Source organism: Haemaphysalis longicornis, unplaced genomic scaffold (genome assembly GCF_048455015.1).
Source record: "Haemaphysalis longicornis isolate Haplotype H1 unplaced genomic scaffold, Haemaphysalis longicornis Haplotype H1 scaffold_14, whole genome shotgun sequence".
Lineage (NCBI taxonomy): Eukaryota > Metazoa > Arthropoda > Arachnida > Ixodida > Ixodidae > Haemaphysalis > Haemaphysalis longicornis.
In genome coordinates, this window is record NW_027526245.1 from 41,018,259 (window position 1) to 41,034,108 (window position 15,850).

General features: G+C 48.0%; 2 protein-coding genes across 2 annotated transcripts in view; one reads left to right on the forward strand and one right to left on the reverse strand.

Moving 5' to 3' along the window:
- LOC144165267 (uncharacterized) overlaps window positions 1-15,850 on the forward strand; it is a 403,196-nt gene that overhangs the window by 219,654 nt on the left and 167,692 nt on the right. The window lies entirely within an intron of this gene.
- Window positions 2,462-5,357, reverse strand: LOC144165266 (uncharacterized). Its single transcript, XM_077695393.1, has one exon. It carries the CDS (start codon window positions 4,923-4,925, stop codon window positions 2,619-2,621), a length of 2,307 nt encoding a protein of 768 aa, XP_077551519.1. The 5' UTR covers window positions 4,926-5,357; the 3' UTR covers window positions 2,462-2,618.

Genomic DNA, 15,850 nt, shown 5'->3' on the forward strand with positions numbered 1-15,850 from the left:
GCATCCTTAGCGACCTGAAGTCCTTTGATGTGTCAGGTAACATGTTAAATACCATTTCTAGTTACATGTCCACGAGGACATTTCGTGTTAAGGTTGGGTCATCCCTGTCCGGGATACATGTGCAGGAAAATGGTGTGCCGCAAGGTGGAGTTTTAAGCTGCACATTGTTTATAGTTAAGATGAACTCCCTCCGAAAGGCATTGCCACCAACCATTTCCTGTTCCATCTATGTAGACGATGTTCAAATATCTTTTAAATCCTGTAACCTGTCAATTTGCGAACGTCAAGTACAGCTCGGTGTTAAGAAGCTTGCTGGATGGGCGGGCCTTAATGGTTTTAAACTGAACCCGGGCAAAAGTACTTGTGTTCTGTTCTCCCGCAAGCGCGGGCTTAGTGCGGACCCTGAGATTGCTCTTGGCCGTGCATCTATTCCTGTTAAAAGGGAGCACAAGTTTTTAGGTGTCATATTTGATAACAAGCTCACGTTCATACCTCACGTCAAAGCACTTAAACATAAATGCCTAAAAACACAACATTCTCAAGGTGCTCTCCCACCAATCCTATGGTGCAGACAAGGAGCTACTTCTCCGGGTCTTTACCGCCTTAGTCGGGTCCCGGTTAGACTACGGCAGCGTCGTGTATGGGTCGGCATCAAAAACCACACTAAAAATGCTTGACCCAGTACTCCACTTGGGCCTCCGCCTTGCGTCGGGTGCGTTCCGCACTAGCCCGGCAAAGAGTCTATACGTTGAATGTAACAAATGGTGCCTTGAGGACCAACGAACGTACATGGACTTGCTCTACGCTTTCAAAATTTCATCGCTGAATAACCATCCTTTTAAACCTGTTTTTAATGATGCATCCACATCACTAGTGTTTGTAAATCGACCGTCCGTTCCTTTGCCATTCTCACTTAGAGTGAGACAGGAAGCTTCGGATTTCAACATCTCCTTTTCAGACATTTACACATCTTCCTTTACTGATGTTTTACCACCCTGGCAGCTTCAACCTGTGTGTTGTGACTTGTCTTTCATAAATATTGATAAAACCAGGGTACCACAAACTGCAATTTTGCAGCACTTCTCCCTGCAGTACAAGTATCAATGTGCAGAGTTTTATAGTGACGCATCAAAAACTGCAACCATAGTGTCTTGCGCTGCTCGTGGACCAAACTTTGATGCATGCAGAACCATGAGCACATACACCACAATTTACTCAGCTGAAGCATATGGCATCTTACTCATTGCACAACACATTCTTGAGCACAAAATCTCGAAGTCCATCATATATACAGATTCCTTGAGCGTTGTCCGCGCATTAGCATTAGCATCATACAAGCCATGCAAAAACAGAATTGTCCATATGGTTTTCAACACTATCATGTCTATATATGCCCAAAAACTTGTTCTGGTCTTGTGCTGGGTTCCAGGCCATGCTGGAATTGCTGGCAATGAGGTTGCGGATCAGAAGGCCGCAGAAGCCTAAAGACACACATCAGACGACAGCTTCGTAACACATGGCAATTACACTGGAGTCAACAAACAGACAACAAACTACACGTAATAAAACCACAACTGGGACGCTACATAACTGACTCACACAACAGATACACTGAAGTTGCCCTGGCTAGGCTGCGGATAGGCCACACACATGCGACGCACTCCCACCTGCTCACTGGAACTTCGGGACCCACGTGTAGCAGGTGTGGAAAAGGCCTATCCGTAGTCCACATACTAATCACATGCAGAGCACTTGACACAACACGACACAAACATTTCCCTGAATTATACAGACGACACATTCCTTTGCACCCATCATATTTTTTAGCCGATGAACCAATGTTTTCTAGTCAACGTGTTTTTAAGTTTTTAGCTGAGGTAAACTTCCTGCAGCTCTTGTCATATCATGTGTAATCACCCTGGCCCTATACACCAGCCATCTCCATTGTCTTTTGTTTTGCATCACCTTTACTTGTAGTTACATGTTTTAGTACTTACGGTGTGATGAAAACTGAATAACTTCTTCTTTGGCGCTCTTTGCCCTCGTTGGCCTTGCGCCATAAAACACCAACCATCATCATCATCATCAGGAACACAATAGATATAACCATACTACCACAGAGTGACCTTAAGCCACAAATTCGACAATACCTTCGTAGGAAATGGCAAACACACTGGGATGAACAGACAGACAACAAACTACATGTAATAAAGCCACACTTGGGACGGTACACAGCTGACTCACGCAACAGACACACGGAAGTCGCCTTTGGCAGGGTTCGTACAGGTTTCGAAGAGAAAAATTCAAGGGTTTTCAAGGACTTTCAAGCCCCTGTGGGAGGATTTTTCAAGGCCCTCTGTGCGAGGTTATTTTGATTTTTTTACATCAAAGATCTGCAGACAAGGCTTTCAAAAGGCCCGACATATTTATTGCACAAAGAAAAAAATCTCACAAAGCAAATTTGCTTGCACTGAACAGAAAAAATAAGAATAGGTTTATCATATATCACAATGCAGATTTGTTCATGTCACACACAATAGAAAATTGTTCTATTGCCCCAAATAGCATTAACTGCACAAAGCAAAAAAAAATTAAGCAGCTCCTCCTAGCCACCCTCTTCAGGGGAGCTCCAGTCGCTTTTGCTGAATTTGGACCTTGATCGAGTGAAGCTCAGCTGTCTTGTCCTTTGCCGTCTTCCTGAGGCTATTTGACTTGACAATGTGTGTCACATCATTTTCTGCCTCTGCTTTTTCCGCATAGGCATCTGCAGAAGCCACGAGGTCATCAATTGTGGCTTCCAGCTTTTGTTTCTTTCTTTTCATTGCGTCAAGCTCTTCCTCTATGCAGTGCTTTTTCCTCTGCTTTGAAGCATCAAGGTCCTGCTTTTTCTGGGCTTCCAGGTATGCTCCGTACCTCTGCCTAGCTGCCGACACAGCAATCCTCAGTTCCTTAGTGATTGGAATTTGTAGGACACCACCTGCCTTCTCAACCGCATCACACACAACCCGTTGCGACACGTATGAAAGCTCCTTCAAGTTCTCTACGCACACCTGCCGGTTCACACTGAATCCACGTTCAACTGTTGCTTGGCCGTGACTGAGGACAAGCAGAAGTTTCACAATGCTCCACAACTCCGAGTAGGTTGAATTGAACTTCAAGAGGTCAGGATAGAATTCATCCAGCCTATCAGTGCCCTTGTCAAATTGTCTAAGTTTATGTTTTTGCTCATGCAGGAGCTCCGTGTACTCAGCCAACACTGTGTCTCGAACGTGGTCAGCCATTCTACCCACAGTGATGAGGGTATCCAACACTTTTCTGAAAAGAGGAAGGCATTCGTCTGGCTTTGTACACATCTGTATTGGGTCCAGTGAAGAAAGGCCCCTAACAAATGCAAACTTCAGGGGGCTTCTCTCTAGAACCTTCTTTGTGGCATAGATCAAGAACTGTTTACATTCCATCCGGAACTGAAACACATCCTTTGCGCTTGCATGAGAATTCTTGATGATTTGCTCTGCCTTGTAGCCTATATCCACCTTTTCTAGTGGAATATGGTTCTCAGCATTCTCAAGGTCGACCTTCAGCAGGCCCACGATTCCTTTGGCAGACAGGACTGAACATTTCAGAAACTTTGTGAACAGCTTCCTTAGAACAGTCTCTAAATCCCTTGCGAGGAAAAAGGCCATTGCTTTGTCTGTCTGGTACTCTACCAAAAAAGGCTTCAGTGCATTTGCCACACACAATGCAAAATTCAACTTTGCTGGGAGCAAAGCATCACAGCTGAACTCCAACAAGTTGTTAAACGAGGCACATTTAGGCAGGTTGACAGCTTTTTTTCTAGCAGCCTCAATGTACTTGTTGATGTCAGACCACACCAACAACGCTCGCTCAATTACAGGGACATTCTCTAACCACCGGTGGGCGACAAACTTGAGAGGAAAAGTGTGCTGGCCGGTGACTGCAGAAAAGTCCTCTCTCCGTGCTGGGGCATCTTCAAAAAGTGCATTCAGACTAGACAACAGGCAATCAAGTCCCCATTTAGTTGCTGAAACTCCTGCCCTGTAAGCGTTGTGCACTGTGTGAAGCCCGCAAGTGCCTAAGTCCACACATTGAACCTGGTAATTTTGTTGCAAGTGCACTTGGATGTGCCTAAAGAACTTCAGATTAACATTTGGACCATCCATAGATATCTGAAGAACTTTTGCAAGGGGCAATGGCTCAAGGGCACTCAGCAACTTCTCCTGGATGTCATCAGCTGTAGAATGCCCCAGAAAAACGGAGGTATAATACCTCGTCGTCACTTTCTGAGCGGAGTCCCAACACCTCACGTGCACATCCATTTGCTTGCTTTGGAGACAGTCATTTGCCGACTCATCGAAAAGTACCACAAAAACTTCACACTGTTCTATCTCTCGCTGCAAAGCTGAGAGAAAGAAAGGCCTCAGACCATGACATGTCACATAGGCGCATTTCTTTTCACCACACGAAAACGCCTTTGCCACTTCACTGTCCGGGAACATGCGCTGAAATAACTCCCCTGCTTGCGATGACATCCGGTACGACATGTGGGATGTGACGACTTTCAGAGTCCAAATAATTTCAGCGTCAGTAACAAGCTCGTGCGTTTTGCAAGCGTCGTTTAGGCTTGGTGACGGCAACGGAGCCGTGGTAGCGGACTGCCCTCTCTCTCTCGCGACAGCAGTGAGATGGCTGTCCAACACGCGACCTTGCGTTATATTCACTGCAGCAATATGCTTGGCACTTTTCATGTGGCTTTTCAAAGCCGATTCACCCATGGCAGTCACATCAAAGGTTTTGCAGCAAAGCTTGCACTTAGCCCGATGCGGACTTGTTGTGTCCGGTGCAATCCACTGCTTGTAGTCGTCATGGTGGAGCCACGTAGTCTGAAACTTGCTTTTCCCGGGCATTGTCTCACATATCAACACATCACTTTCACTGAACCGAAGAAGCCACGTTCAAAAAGCGCTGAAATCACGATTAGACGAATACTAGCGCACGGACGCGGCCGTATGACTCAGCGAGTGATGGCGAGGTAGCGATGCGATAGCGATGGGGATGGAAACGGCTCGTTGTCTTCAGTGTTGCCAGCTGCCTAACAGAATCGGCTACAGAGGTATAAAAACCGGTGTTTTCTTGACTGCGGTTCAGAATGATTAAACAAGAACAAAAGTTCAGCAACAAAGTCCGTTTTCTTGATGACAATTACTAAATTAAATCTAGAATTCAAGAAATTCAAGACTTTTCAAGGACTTGTAAAAAATTCAAGGTTTTCAAGGGCCTTGAAAACAGACTTCTGGAATTCAAGGGTATTCAAGGTTTTCAAGGACCTGTGCGCACCCTGGACCGTAGGCTGCGGATAGGGCACACCCATGCGACGCACTCGTATCTGCTGACGGGATCTTCTAGACCCCAGTGCAGCAGGTGCGGAGAGGCCCTATCCGTAGTGCACATACTAATCACATGCAAGGCACTTCACACAACACGACACAAACACTTCAGAGAACTCTACAGACAACATATTCCGCTACATCCATCGTTTTTTCTAGGTGACGAAGCCATTGTTTCCATGAAACGTGTGTTTGAGTATTTGTCAGAAGTCAAGTTTTTAAACCTCATTTCCTATCACGCATCATGAAATCTGGCCCTATACACCAGCCATGCTCATTGTCGTTTTGTGATTTTACTTTTGTTTTTGCTGATTTTACTTAGTGGTTGAGAGATCACCTCTCATATATGACTATTGTTTTGGCGCTCTTTGCCCCAGTTGGCCTTGCGCCATAAACATCAAACCATCATCATCAGCAGCAGCAATGCCATATCTGCAGGACATAAAAGCAAAAAAAAACTTCAAATAAATGCAGGCACAAGGAAATTGGAAGTCAAGATAATGGGTAAATGAACCCAATTTCAAAAGCGTAACCCATACACTGCGGTTCATCAGGCGAGAGGTAATGACCAAAAATTAAACTCGCAAGAAAATGAACACTTGCAATTTCCAGCCCCAGAAAAATAGTTTACAAACGTCATGAAGTATACCTTGGTCAAGAGAGATATTGCTACACAATGGAAAGAAAATAAATACTGACGTAGTGACAAAACAAATGATCAAACAGGAGCATCAAAAGTGTGAATTAGTTGGTATATACTTAAAAAAACAGCGCAATTCTGAAATACGGTAGAAAAAAGAAAACAAAAATGATCTCAGCAATTGGGCAGCATGAATTATGGTCACTACATGGAGGAACAAGAATGAGCGGGTGTCGTGTGTCAGGGCACCCCCTGAGAGGAGGATGCATCAAAACCCGAAAAAAAGAGAAAAAAGAACAAAGGATTGGCCATTTGAAGTGCGCGCCAGGAGTGTGCCAATCAGCAAGCGCTAGCACCGACGCACCGAGGAATCATGGGCAAAGGTGGCAGCGCACAGGTCGGCCAATCAGGGAAGGCCGCGCATGGGACAAGTTGCGTATTGACCATATAAGGACAGGGAAGAAGCAAGAAGCAAATGGGAGTGCGCCACGAGAGAGCCCAGTGGGTATAAAAGGGGGGCGCACAAAGAGAAGGGGAGAGGCAAGACAACGGGAGGCAGACAACCAGGAGGCGGCCGGAGCACGTGAGCTTCACGGAACGAGCCACGGGGACGCGGCCAGGCCATCGACCACGCCATCTGAGTCTGGGCGGGAGCGGGCCGACTTCGCATCGGCATCGTCATGCTAGGTGCACCACGAACCTGTGTCTTCGTGGCCCCCAGCGGCATCGGTCGGGCACCAGCGGCCAACGTCCACGCTCCGTCGACGTTAATCTCGACGGCCCCGAAAGGCTACGTTCGGGCAGAGCCTACCTGGAACCTCCAGTGGCAGGGGCTACCAGGGGGTAGCCACCGAGGAAGCAAGCCGCCGAAGGGATGACCGCGCCCGTCGAACGCCGGCATCAAGGACCTCCAGCAAGAGCGGCTACCAGGGGGTAGCCACAGTGGAAAGAAGTGAGGACGCGCGGAGCTCACGCTGTCCAACGAGTGACCGCGCGCATCGAGCGCCGGCACCGACGAAGCGAGACGACGACGGCTACCACCAAGTCTTGGCCACGCAAGGGTGCGACACGTCAGCGTCGACGACGGTCGTGCAACACATTTTTCACCAGTTTTTGCCACCTTAAACGCAAACCGGTGCCTCCGGAATTCCACAACCTCCAATTTTTCCAGCAACACCACCACTTCATTCTGTGCACTAACAATGTTGCAGATTTGTGCAAACTTTGGCTCGTCCCCCTTGCTCATAACAAGGACATCACCAATGTCATATGTATTATGGTGCACAGTTGCCGATCTCGCCTGCCAGACTTTACCCGGAGGGGGTGCGTCCTGAACACAAAGCGGGCATTTGAGACCTCTCAGCGGGTTTCAAACCAGTCATGGTTGGGGCTTCATCGAAGACAAGTTCGCTGAATTCATAGCTCTGGAGGAGCTGGTGGCGCTCAGCAAGAGTTTTTGAGAGGTTTCTGAAGTGCTTGACCTTTGTCGCCACATTTTTTAGGTACTGGTGTTTGGCTTCAAACCTCATGCACCATACCTTAAGTGGACCAAAAAAGGAAATCATGCGAGGGTAATGGATCAGATAATGAAGCTTCGGAATTAGCCTCTGGTTGGGGTAGCATTCGACAAAAGTGCAGATAAGCTCCTGAATTTTTGTTTCCAGGTAGGCCAGAGCATCTCCTGGTATTTCATAGGCCAAGATGATATCTGCAACTTCCCTGAGCAGCAAGTATACTTGCCATTTCAAATTACCCTCAGGTACACTGGAGGAAAATATTTGAGGAAGCAGACGAAAAAGACACCACTTCTGAGTTGCGGTGCCTGTTACTACACCCTTGTCTTTCAGCAATGAAACTGTGAGCTCAGATGGTTGGTTTTTTCGGTCATTGCAACCATACTGAAACGTCGCGATCTTGTCAAGGTCCGATTCAGACAAAATTTCATCCTGGAGCAGCCCCATGACAGTATGCTGCACAACAAATGGAAATGCCCCTTCAAATATGTCATGCATGATATCTGGAGGAAGCTGCGACGTTGGATCGAAATTTCCAAGGCAGGACAGGATTGACGGTGCATTGACCCTATACGGCCTCTTGTAAAGAGCTGGATTGAGTTCTATGGCAGTTAAATGGCTTTGATGCAGCTTTGTCCTCACCTGGCATAAGCCCTCTCTTGTTAAGGTAGAGAGCTGTGAAGATTTCGCCATACAGAAGCGGCACACAGACCCATTGGAAAATGAGCATGTAAAGCCCCCTAGCCGGTTCATCGAGAGATTGTCTCCGGCGCACGCCAGGACAGACACTTTCAGACACACGTCTTTTCCATTGACACTAATGGTGATACCATTGCTTTGCAGCTCACTTAGTTCCTGAAGCAATGGCCTAAGAGTTGGTGGTAGGCCATGCTTCTTCACATCAGGATATTTTGCAATAATAGCGATGTGCAAGAGCCTCAGCTGGGAGCGGTACTTTGGATGTATGTTCAGTATGCTGTAGTACACAACAAAAAGCGTGTGCTTGCCCCTGGCAGCTCCAAGGGGGTTTGCAATCCCTAGCTCGTCTGAGTAGAGCAAGATATGCACAAGCATTTCATTTTCAACAGCAAGGTTTCGAGCGATTAGTTTTTGGTACACAATGCCGTCTCGGAAGCTTCGCAGAATTTCAGTTTCGGGAGCCTCAGCATCTTTAAAATGTGCGAAAACATCCTTGCACTGGACAAAGTTACGCAAAACACCGGCAATAAAAATGTACTGAAAGGACGCTGGGTCATCAGCTGCACTGCTGTGGCTCTGTGTAAGGAAGAGTGGCGTTAGCGTACTCAGTTCTTTGATACTGAGAGCGAATGCCATCGAACATTTCTTGAAGAAATGCACAATCAAAAATATGCTCTAAAGACTGGCACAGGACTGCAGCATGCGGCGAGCTCATGCTTGATGTACTCGGCAAAACGCCGCAACGACGACTGGAGCAGGACCTCAATGTCAAGAAACAGCGTTTCACAACTTGTATGGTGGACTTTCTGTTTCTCGGCCAAAAAATTAAAAAGCTTGGTGATTCATTTCCGCACATCACAGACCAAGCGCTGTAATGAGAAACGGTCTGATGCCTCCTCGGCAACGGCCTCTTGCTCTTGTGGCGATTCTGGCGGACTTTCGGCCGCACCACTGGAGGACACAGCGCCGACAACTGAGCCACTGGCACCAACAGGGTCTTCGTGCACGGAATAGTGCACAAGGTCCGGCGGGGGTTCAGTCGATGAAAGCCATTCCTTGTGGTCGTGGTACACGTGGTTCCTGAAGCTTCCCATAATTTTGCACTGTCTCTGGCACCCTCCAATGCCACACGTAACCGCAAAGTTCGGCTCGAGACTGTTCACATTGTAGGTGAAGAACAACACGCGTGAATGTTGGAGCGAAAAACGGACATCTAGGGCATCGGAACAGCAGTGTGGAGTTCATGTTGGCGATAATATATACAACTATTCCTGTTATTGCTTACGTCACCATTTCGGCGTTCAGCGGTGATTGTCACAGAAACGAAACAACTTTCCCGTTCACAACTGCGACTCGAGAAAGGCTTTGGTTGGCTGCGGCTTCAGCCATCGCTATGAATGTTACGGCGAATGTTCCGAAACCGCAAAATAACTTAGGCAGCATCTTCTGCCACGCGCGTGGCACCAGCCACGCCCCCCTGGCAACGGCTGCTGCCACGCGTAATAATTGCCATTATTTTATGTAGTGTAGTCCGAAATACACATTTTTTTTTATTTGCAGTACAAAATAACGCACCATTGAACTGCTAAAACTTTTCTAAACAAACAATTTTTGTTCTTGCGGGAGCAGCCGGCGATGCTGCTGCTGCTGCCAGCTGCCGTATCGCGTAAATTGAGTCGCGTATCCGGAAGCGTGACGAAGCTCCGATTTTCTCGGGCCGACAACGTAGATAAACCGGAGTTCATATTGTTAGAAGCACTATCTGAAAACGTGAGAAAGTTGCTTGTGATTATGTATTGCGTGAGGACCCAGCCAGCCTTTCCAGACCGCAGCAAAATAGCCGCTCTCGAGTAATGTTGACCTGTGACCGCTTGGTTATGCTTGGTGTACGCCGATGGTACCTGCGTACAGTTTCAGCGTACGTGAGACGACATCGCACAGCCGACTGGCCCAACACCCTCTGGACTAGGCAAGGCCTCCCCGCTCCCCCGTGACGTCATCACACTACGACGGGGCGCCTGAGTTCGGGTTCTTCATGTAGGAAGGCTGCTGCGCGCTCGTTCGTTCTCGTGTATGTGCAGCGCCACGTGAAATCACTCTCTGAAGATTTTGGCCTCGTGATTTAACGTTGACGTGAATGTATAATTTCCGCCACACAGTCTGCCTTCGAGAGGTTTTGAAAACTGAAAATTAGCGGTTTTCGGATCACGAATATATGTTGGCTATTCAGTATTTACTATCGACTAATATTGCCCGAAAGTCCGCACGTTAATTTTTTTCCGGTGGGGGTGGGGGGGGGGTATTGATTCTACGCTGTACCTTGACATAAGTCTTTATTTTTAGTAATAACTCATTGTCTGGTGCGGACTCACTAATTATTGCCAGGCAAAAATTTAACCCTGTGGTGTATCAGCGACCGGGGACTCGTTACCAGGAATCTGGCTACTACTTGTATGCTCTTTCGATGATGATGATGATCGTTGGATGTTTATGGCGCAAGGCCAACTGGGGCAAAGAGCGCCAAAACAATAGTCGATGATAGGGGTGAAACCTTAAACACTAAGTAAAATCAGCAAAAACAAAAGTAAAGTCACAAAACTACAATGAGCATGGCTGGTGTATAGGGCCAGATTTCATGATGCGTGATAGGAAATGAGGTTTAAAAACTTGACGTCGGACAAATACTCAAACACACGTTTCACGGAAACAATGGCATCATCACCTAGGAAAAACGATGGATGTAGGGGAATATGTTGTCTGTAGAGTTCTCTGAAGTGTTTGTGTCGTGTTGTGTGAAGTGCCTTGCATGTGATTAATATGTGCACTACGGATAGGGCCTCTCCACACCTGCTGCACTGGGGTCTAGAAGATCCCGTCAGCAGATACGAGTGCGTCGCATGGGTGTGCCCTATCCGCAGCCTACCCAAGGCGACTTCTGTGTGTCTGTTGCGTGTGTCAGTGGTGTATGGTCCCAAGCGTGGTTTTATAGCGTGTAAACTTGTTATCTGTCTGTTCACTCCAGTGTGTTTGCGATGTTCTACGCAAGTGTTGTCTTATGTGTGGCTTGAGGTCTGTATATGGTACGGTTGTTATGTCTACAGTGTTCCTGAGTGCAGCAGCAGCTGCCCTCTCGTCTGCCAACTCGTTTCCAGCGATCCCAGCGTGTCCTGGGACCCAGCAGAGGAGCAGCTGATGCTTCTGCGCATACACAGACATGATAGATTTAAATACAAGATTAACTATGTGGTTTTTGGGGGGTGTATGCGATGACAGTGCGCGAACAACACTCAAGGAATCTGTGTAGATGATAGAATTGGGAATTTGATTTTCAAGGATATGTCGTACAATCAGTAAAATTCCGTACGCTTCTGCTGAAAAAATTGTTGTGTGCACGCTCATGGTGCTGGATGCACTGAAATCCGGACCATGAGCAGCGCACGACACCATAGTGGAGGTTTTAGAAGCGTCACTGTAGAATTCAGCACGTGGGTATTTGAACTGCAAAGAAAGAAAGTGCTGAAGTATTGCAGCTCGCGGTACCCGATTTTTGTCAAGTTTCATAAAAGAAAGGTCACAGGACACAGGGCGAACTTGCCAAGGCGGTAAAATGTTTAAAGAGGATGACCTGTACACGTCTAAAAACGAAGCGCTCAGATCCGAGGCTCGCTCTTTCACTCTAAGTGAAAAGGGCAGAGGAACGGATGGGCGATTTACAAAGAGCAGAGATGTGGATGTATCGTTAAAGACAGGATAAAAAGGATAATTATTCAGCGATGAAATTTTAAAAGCATAAAGTAAGTCCATGTACGTCCGTTGGTTCTCAAGGCTCCACTTATTACACTCGGCATACAGACTCTCAGCAGGGCTAGTGCGGAAAGCACCCGCCGAAAGACGAAGGCCCAAGTGTAGCACTGGGTCAAGAATTCGCAAGGCTGTCTTAGTCGCCGACCCATACACCACACTGCCATAGTCCAAACGAGACCCAACCAAAGCAGTATACAAGCGAAGCAAGAGTTCTTTGTCGGAACCATAGGATTGGTGGGAGAGAACCTTAAGTATATTCATTGTTTTGAGACATTTATTTTTAAGTTCCTTGATGTGGGGAATGAATGAGAGTTTGTGATCAAACACCACACCTAAGAACTTGTGCTCCTTATTCACAGGAAGCGACACGCCATTAAGAGTAATGTCTGGGTCTGGATGGACCCCGCGCTTCCTGGAGTACACAACGCAGGAGCTTTTTGCAGGATTCAATTTAAAACCATTCTTGTCTGCCCAGCCGGCAAGTTTCTTTACACCAAGCTGGACTTGACGTTCACAGATTGACATATTACATGATTTATAGGATATCTGGACGTCATCTACATACATGGAATAAGAGATTGTGGGTGGCAGTGCCTTACCAAGAGAGTTCATTTTTACTATGAAGAGAGTGCAGCTTAACACACCACCTTGTGGCACGCCATTTTCTTGCACGTGAACCCTTGAGAGTGCACCACCGACTCTCACTCGAAACGTTCTTTCTGACAGGTAACTGACAAGAGCGTTTAACATGTTACCCGAGACACCGAATGACTTTAGGTCACTGAGGATCCCGTACCGCCAAGCGGTGTCGTAGGCCTTCTCGAGGTCGAAAAACACAGTTACACAATACTGTTTATGAACGAAGGCATCCTTTATATACGATTCAAGAGATACGAGTTGATCGTTCGTGGATCGCCCCGCCCTGAAGCCTGCCTGGCAGCTCTCAAGAAGACCATTGTACTCGAGGAAGTACACGAGCCTGCGATTGATCATCTTCTCGAGAAGCTTGCATAGGCAGCTCGTCAGGGCAATAGGACGGTAACTTGAGGGAGACGACGGGTCCTTTCCCTCGTTCAGGAAAGCTACAACTATAGCCTCCTTCCAAGAGTTTGGAATGTGCCCCGAAAGCCATATCTTGTTATATAGGTGTAAGAGTGTTAGAAGAGTGTCTGCGTGCAGGTATTGTATCATTGTATATGTGATGTTGTCTGGGCCTGGAGCTGAGGGTTTACACGTGCTCAGAGCAGCCCTCAGCTCATACAGTGAAAACTCTGAGTTATAAGAAGATGTTGACCTATTGTTATCTAGTATAGGCTTCTTTTCGGCCGTTTGTTTGTGTTTCATGAAAGTGTTTGTGTAGTGTGCTGAACTGGACACGTGTTGGAAGTGTTGTGCGAGTGTGTCAGCCTGGTCTACGAGTGTGTCCCCTGTTGTGCTGACCAGAGGCAGGCTGTGTGTTTGTTGTCCTTTGAGTTTACGTATTCTCGTCCATACTTTCCGTGTGTCTGTGTAGGAGTTAATTGATGTTATGAATGTACGCCAACTATCGCGTTTTGCCTCACGGCGCACACGTTTTCCGAACGCCTTGGCCCGTTTGAACAAGAGGAGGTTACTCGACGTGGGGTACCGACGAAGGACACCCCACGCCTTGTTCTGGGCCTCTCGCGCCCGCCTACAGTTCTCATTCCACCACGGCCTCCGCTGGTTGCGCGGGTACCAGAGGTGTGGGGAATGGACCTTTCGGCGGCGTCGAGGATGTGCGCCGTGAGCAGTTGGGTAGCTTCTTCAACGTGTAGGTGTCCTATGGATGTGTGGTGTAGTTTGGATGTCTCTGTAAATGTATTCCAGTTAGCTCTTGCTTCATTAAACCTTTTATGGGAAGATTGAGTGCTCGGGCCTGTACCTATATGCGTTAATGAAGTGGGGAAATGGTCACTACCATATGGGTCTGTGCCCACGCCCCATTCAAGACATGGAAAGAGAATTGCAGAACCAATAGCCAAGTCAAGACATGAGTATGTGTTATGTCCTATGTTATGGTATGTAGGCTGTTTATTGTTGAAAAGGCATGCTCCAGAAGATGTAAGGAATTTCTCTATCAGGCGACCTCGGGCATCCGTTCTGGAAGAGCCCCAAAGAGAGTTGTGAGCATTAAGGTCGCCTGTAAGGATGTATGGTTCGGGCAGTTGGTCAACCAGCGCCTCGAAGTCAGAGCTCGAGAGTGAGACATCAGGAGGAATGTATATGGAGCATACCGTTATCAACCTATTAAATATTATTGTTCGAATTGCTACAGCCTCAAGGACAGTGTTCAAGGTGACAGGGTGGCATGCTAAGGATTTGCGGGCAATTATGGCCACACCGCCAGAAGAGTGTGTGCAGCCATCCCTGTCTTTCCTGTATACCAGGTAACTATTCAAGAAATTTCTGTATTTGGAATTAAGATGTGTTTCCTGGACACACATTAAACTTGGCTGATTGGCATGCAGAATCTCATGCACGTCGTCAAGATTATTCAGAAGGCCTCTGCAGTTCCATTGAACAATGTTTTCTCTTCCCATTATGATGTGTTAGAGCTACTGGAGTGTGATTATTTATGTAGGGTCTTTCGGGGCTTGCACTCTTGGAAGGGGTTTTCTGACCTTCTCTACTGACCTGGACGTCGCAGCCCGTTCCTTCCGCTGCGATGAAAGCCGGAAGGGCTCGACGTCCATGTCGTCATCTGATGGCAAGGGGGTGGCCAGCGGACTGGGCCCCCTTGACGTGGTACCCTTTCGGGTGTTCTTTGCCTGCGCTGCCAGTGCCGAAGGCGTGGGGAGCACCACAGGTGGCACAGGCAGTGAGGCGGGGGAGGGGGTCGCTGCGACTGCCTCCGTCTCCATCTCCGTGCCCTTGCGTGTGCTTTGGGCCGGTGGAGAGGAGGAAACAGAGGGTGCAGCCGCATCCCCAACGGACGTGGATGCCACCACAGCCGCTGCTGACTTAGCAGGCGGTGCGGTGGCGGGTTGGGCCGCCAGAGGCAACCCAGGGGGGGGCGGGGGCGGGACCAAGTCCGACTCGCGGTACTGGGTCCCCGCCGAAACCAGACGCCGCTCCGCCCCCCGGCGAGCTGCGTCGGCGTACCTCCCCAGGGGAAAAGAGGCGAACCTCTTTCGCGCCTCGGGGAAGGTGATGTTTTCTGTTACCTTTATGTTAATGATTTTTTTCTCTTGTTGAAACTTTTCACAGGCGCGAGAGTATGCTGCATGTGGACCCTGGCAATTCGGGCAGGTAAGGTTGGTTGCAGTGCAGTTGTCAGATAGATGATCATGCTGGCCACATTTGGCACATGTTGTTCTGCCACGACAGGAGTTGGTACCATGCCCGAACCTCTGGCACTTGAAACAGCGCCGCGGGTTCGGGATGTATGGCCGGACAGAACAACAGATGAAACCTGCGTGGATATGCTCGGGCAGTGTGCAGCGGTCGAAAGTCAGAATCAGATGTTTGGTGGGTATTTCTTTGTTCTCTCTCCTGATGACGATGCGCCTTACTGCTGTCACGCCTTGTTCTTTTAGCCCTTCGAGCAGATCAGTCTCTGTCTCGGTTAGGAGATCTGCCTCAGAGATCACACCTTGACAACTGTTGAGGCTGCGGTGGGGTGTGACCCTGATCTCCAGATCTGCCATGCGGGTTTGTTTCAGGAGGATTGTGGATTGCTGCTTGGTTTTAACTTCAACTAGCACTTCACCAGTTCTGAGTTTTTTGGCGTCATATGTTTTGCCGATGATACCTTCAAGGTATTTAGA

Excerpts from the sequence above, each read along its gene's own strand:
- LOC144165266 (XM_077695393.1), bottom strand. The coding sequence starts at position 4,925 with ATGCCCGGGAAAAGCAAGTTTCAGACTACGTGGCTCCACCATGACGAC.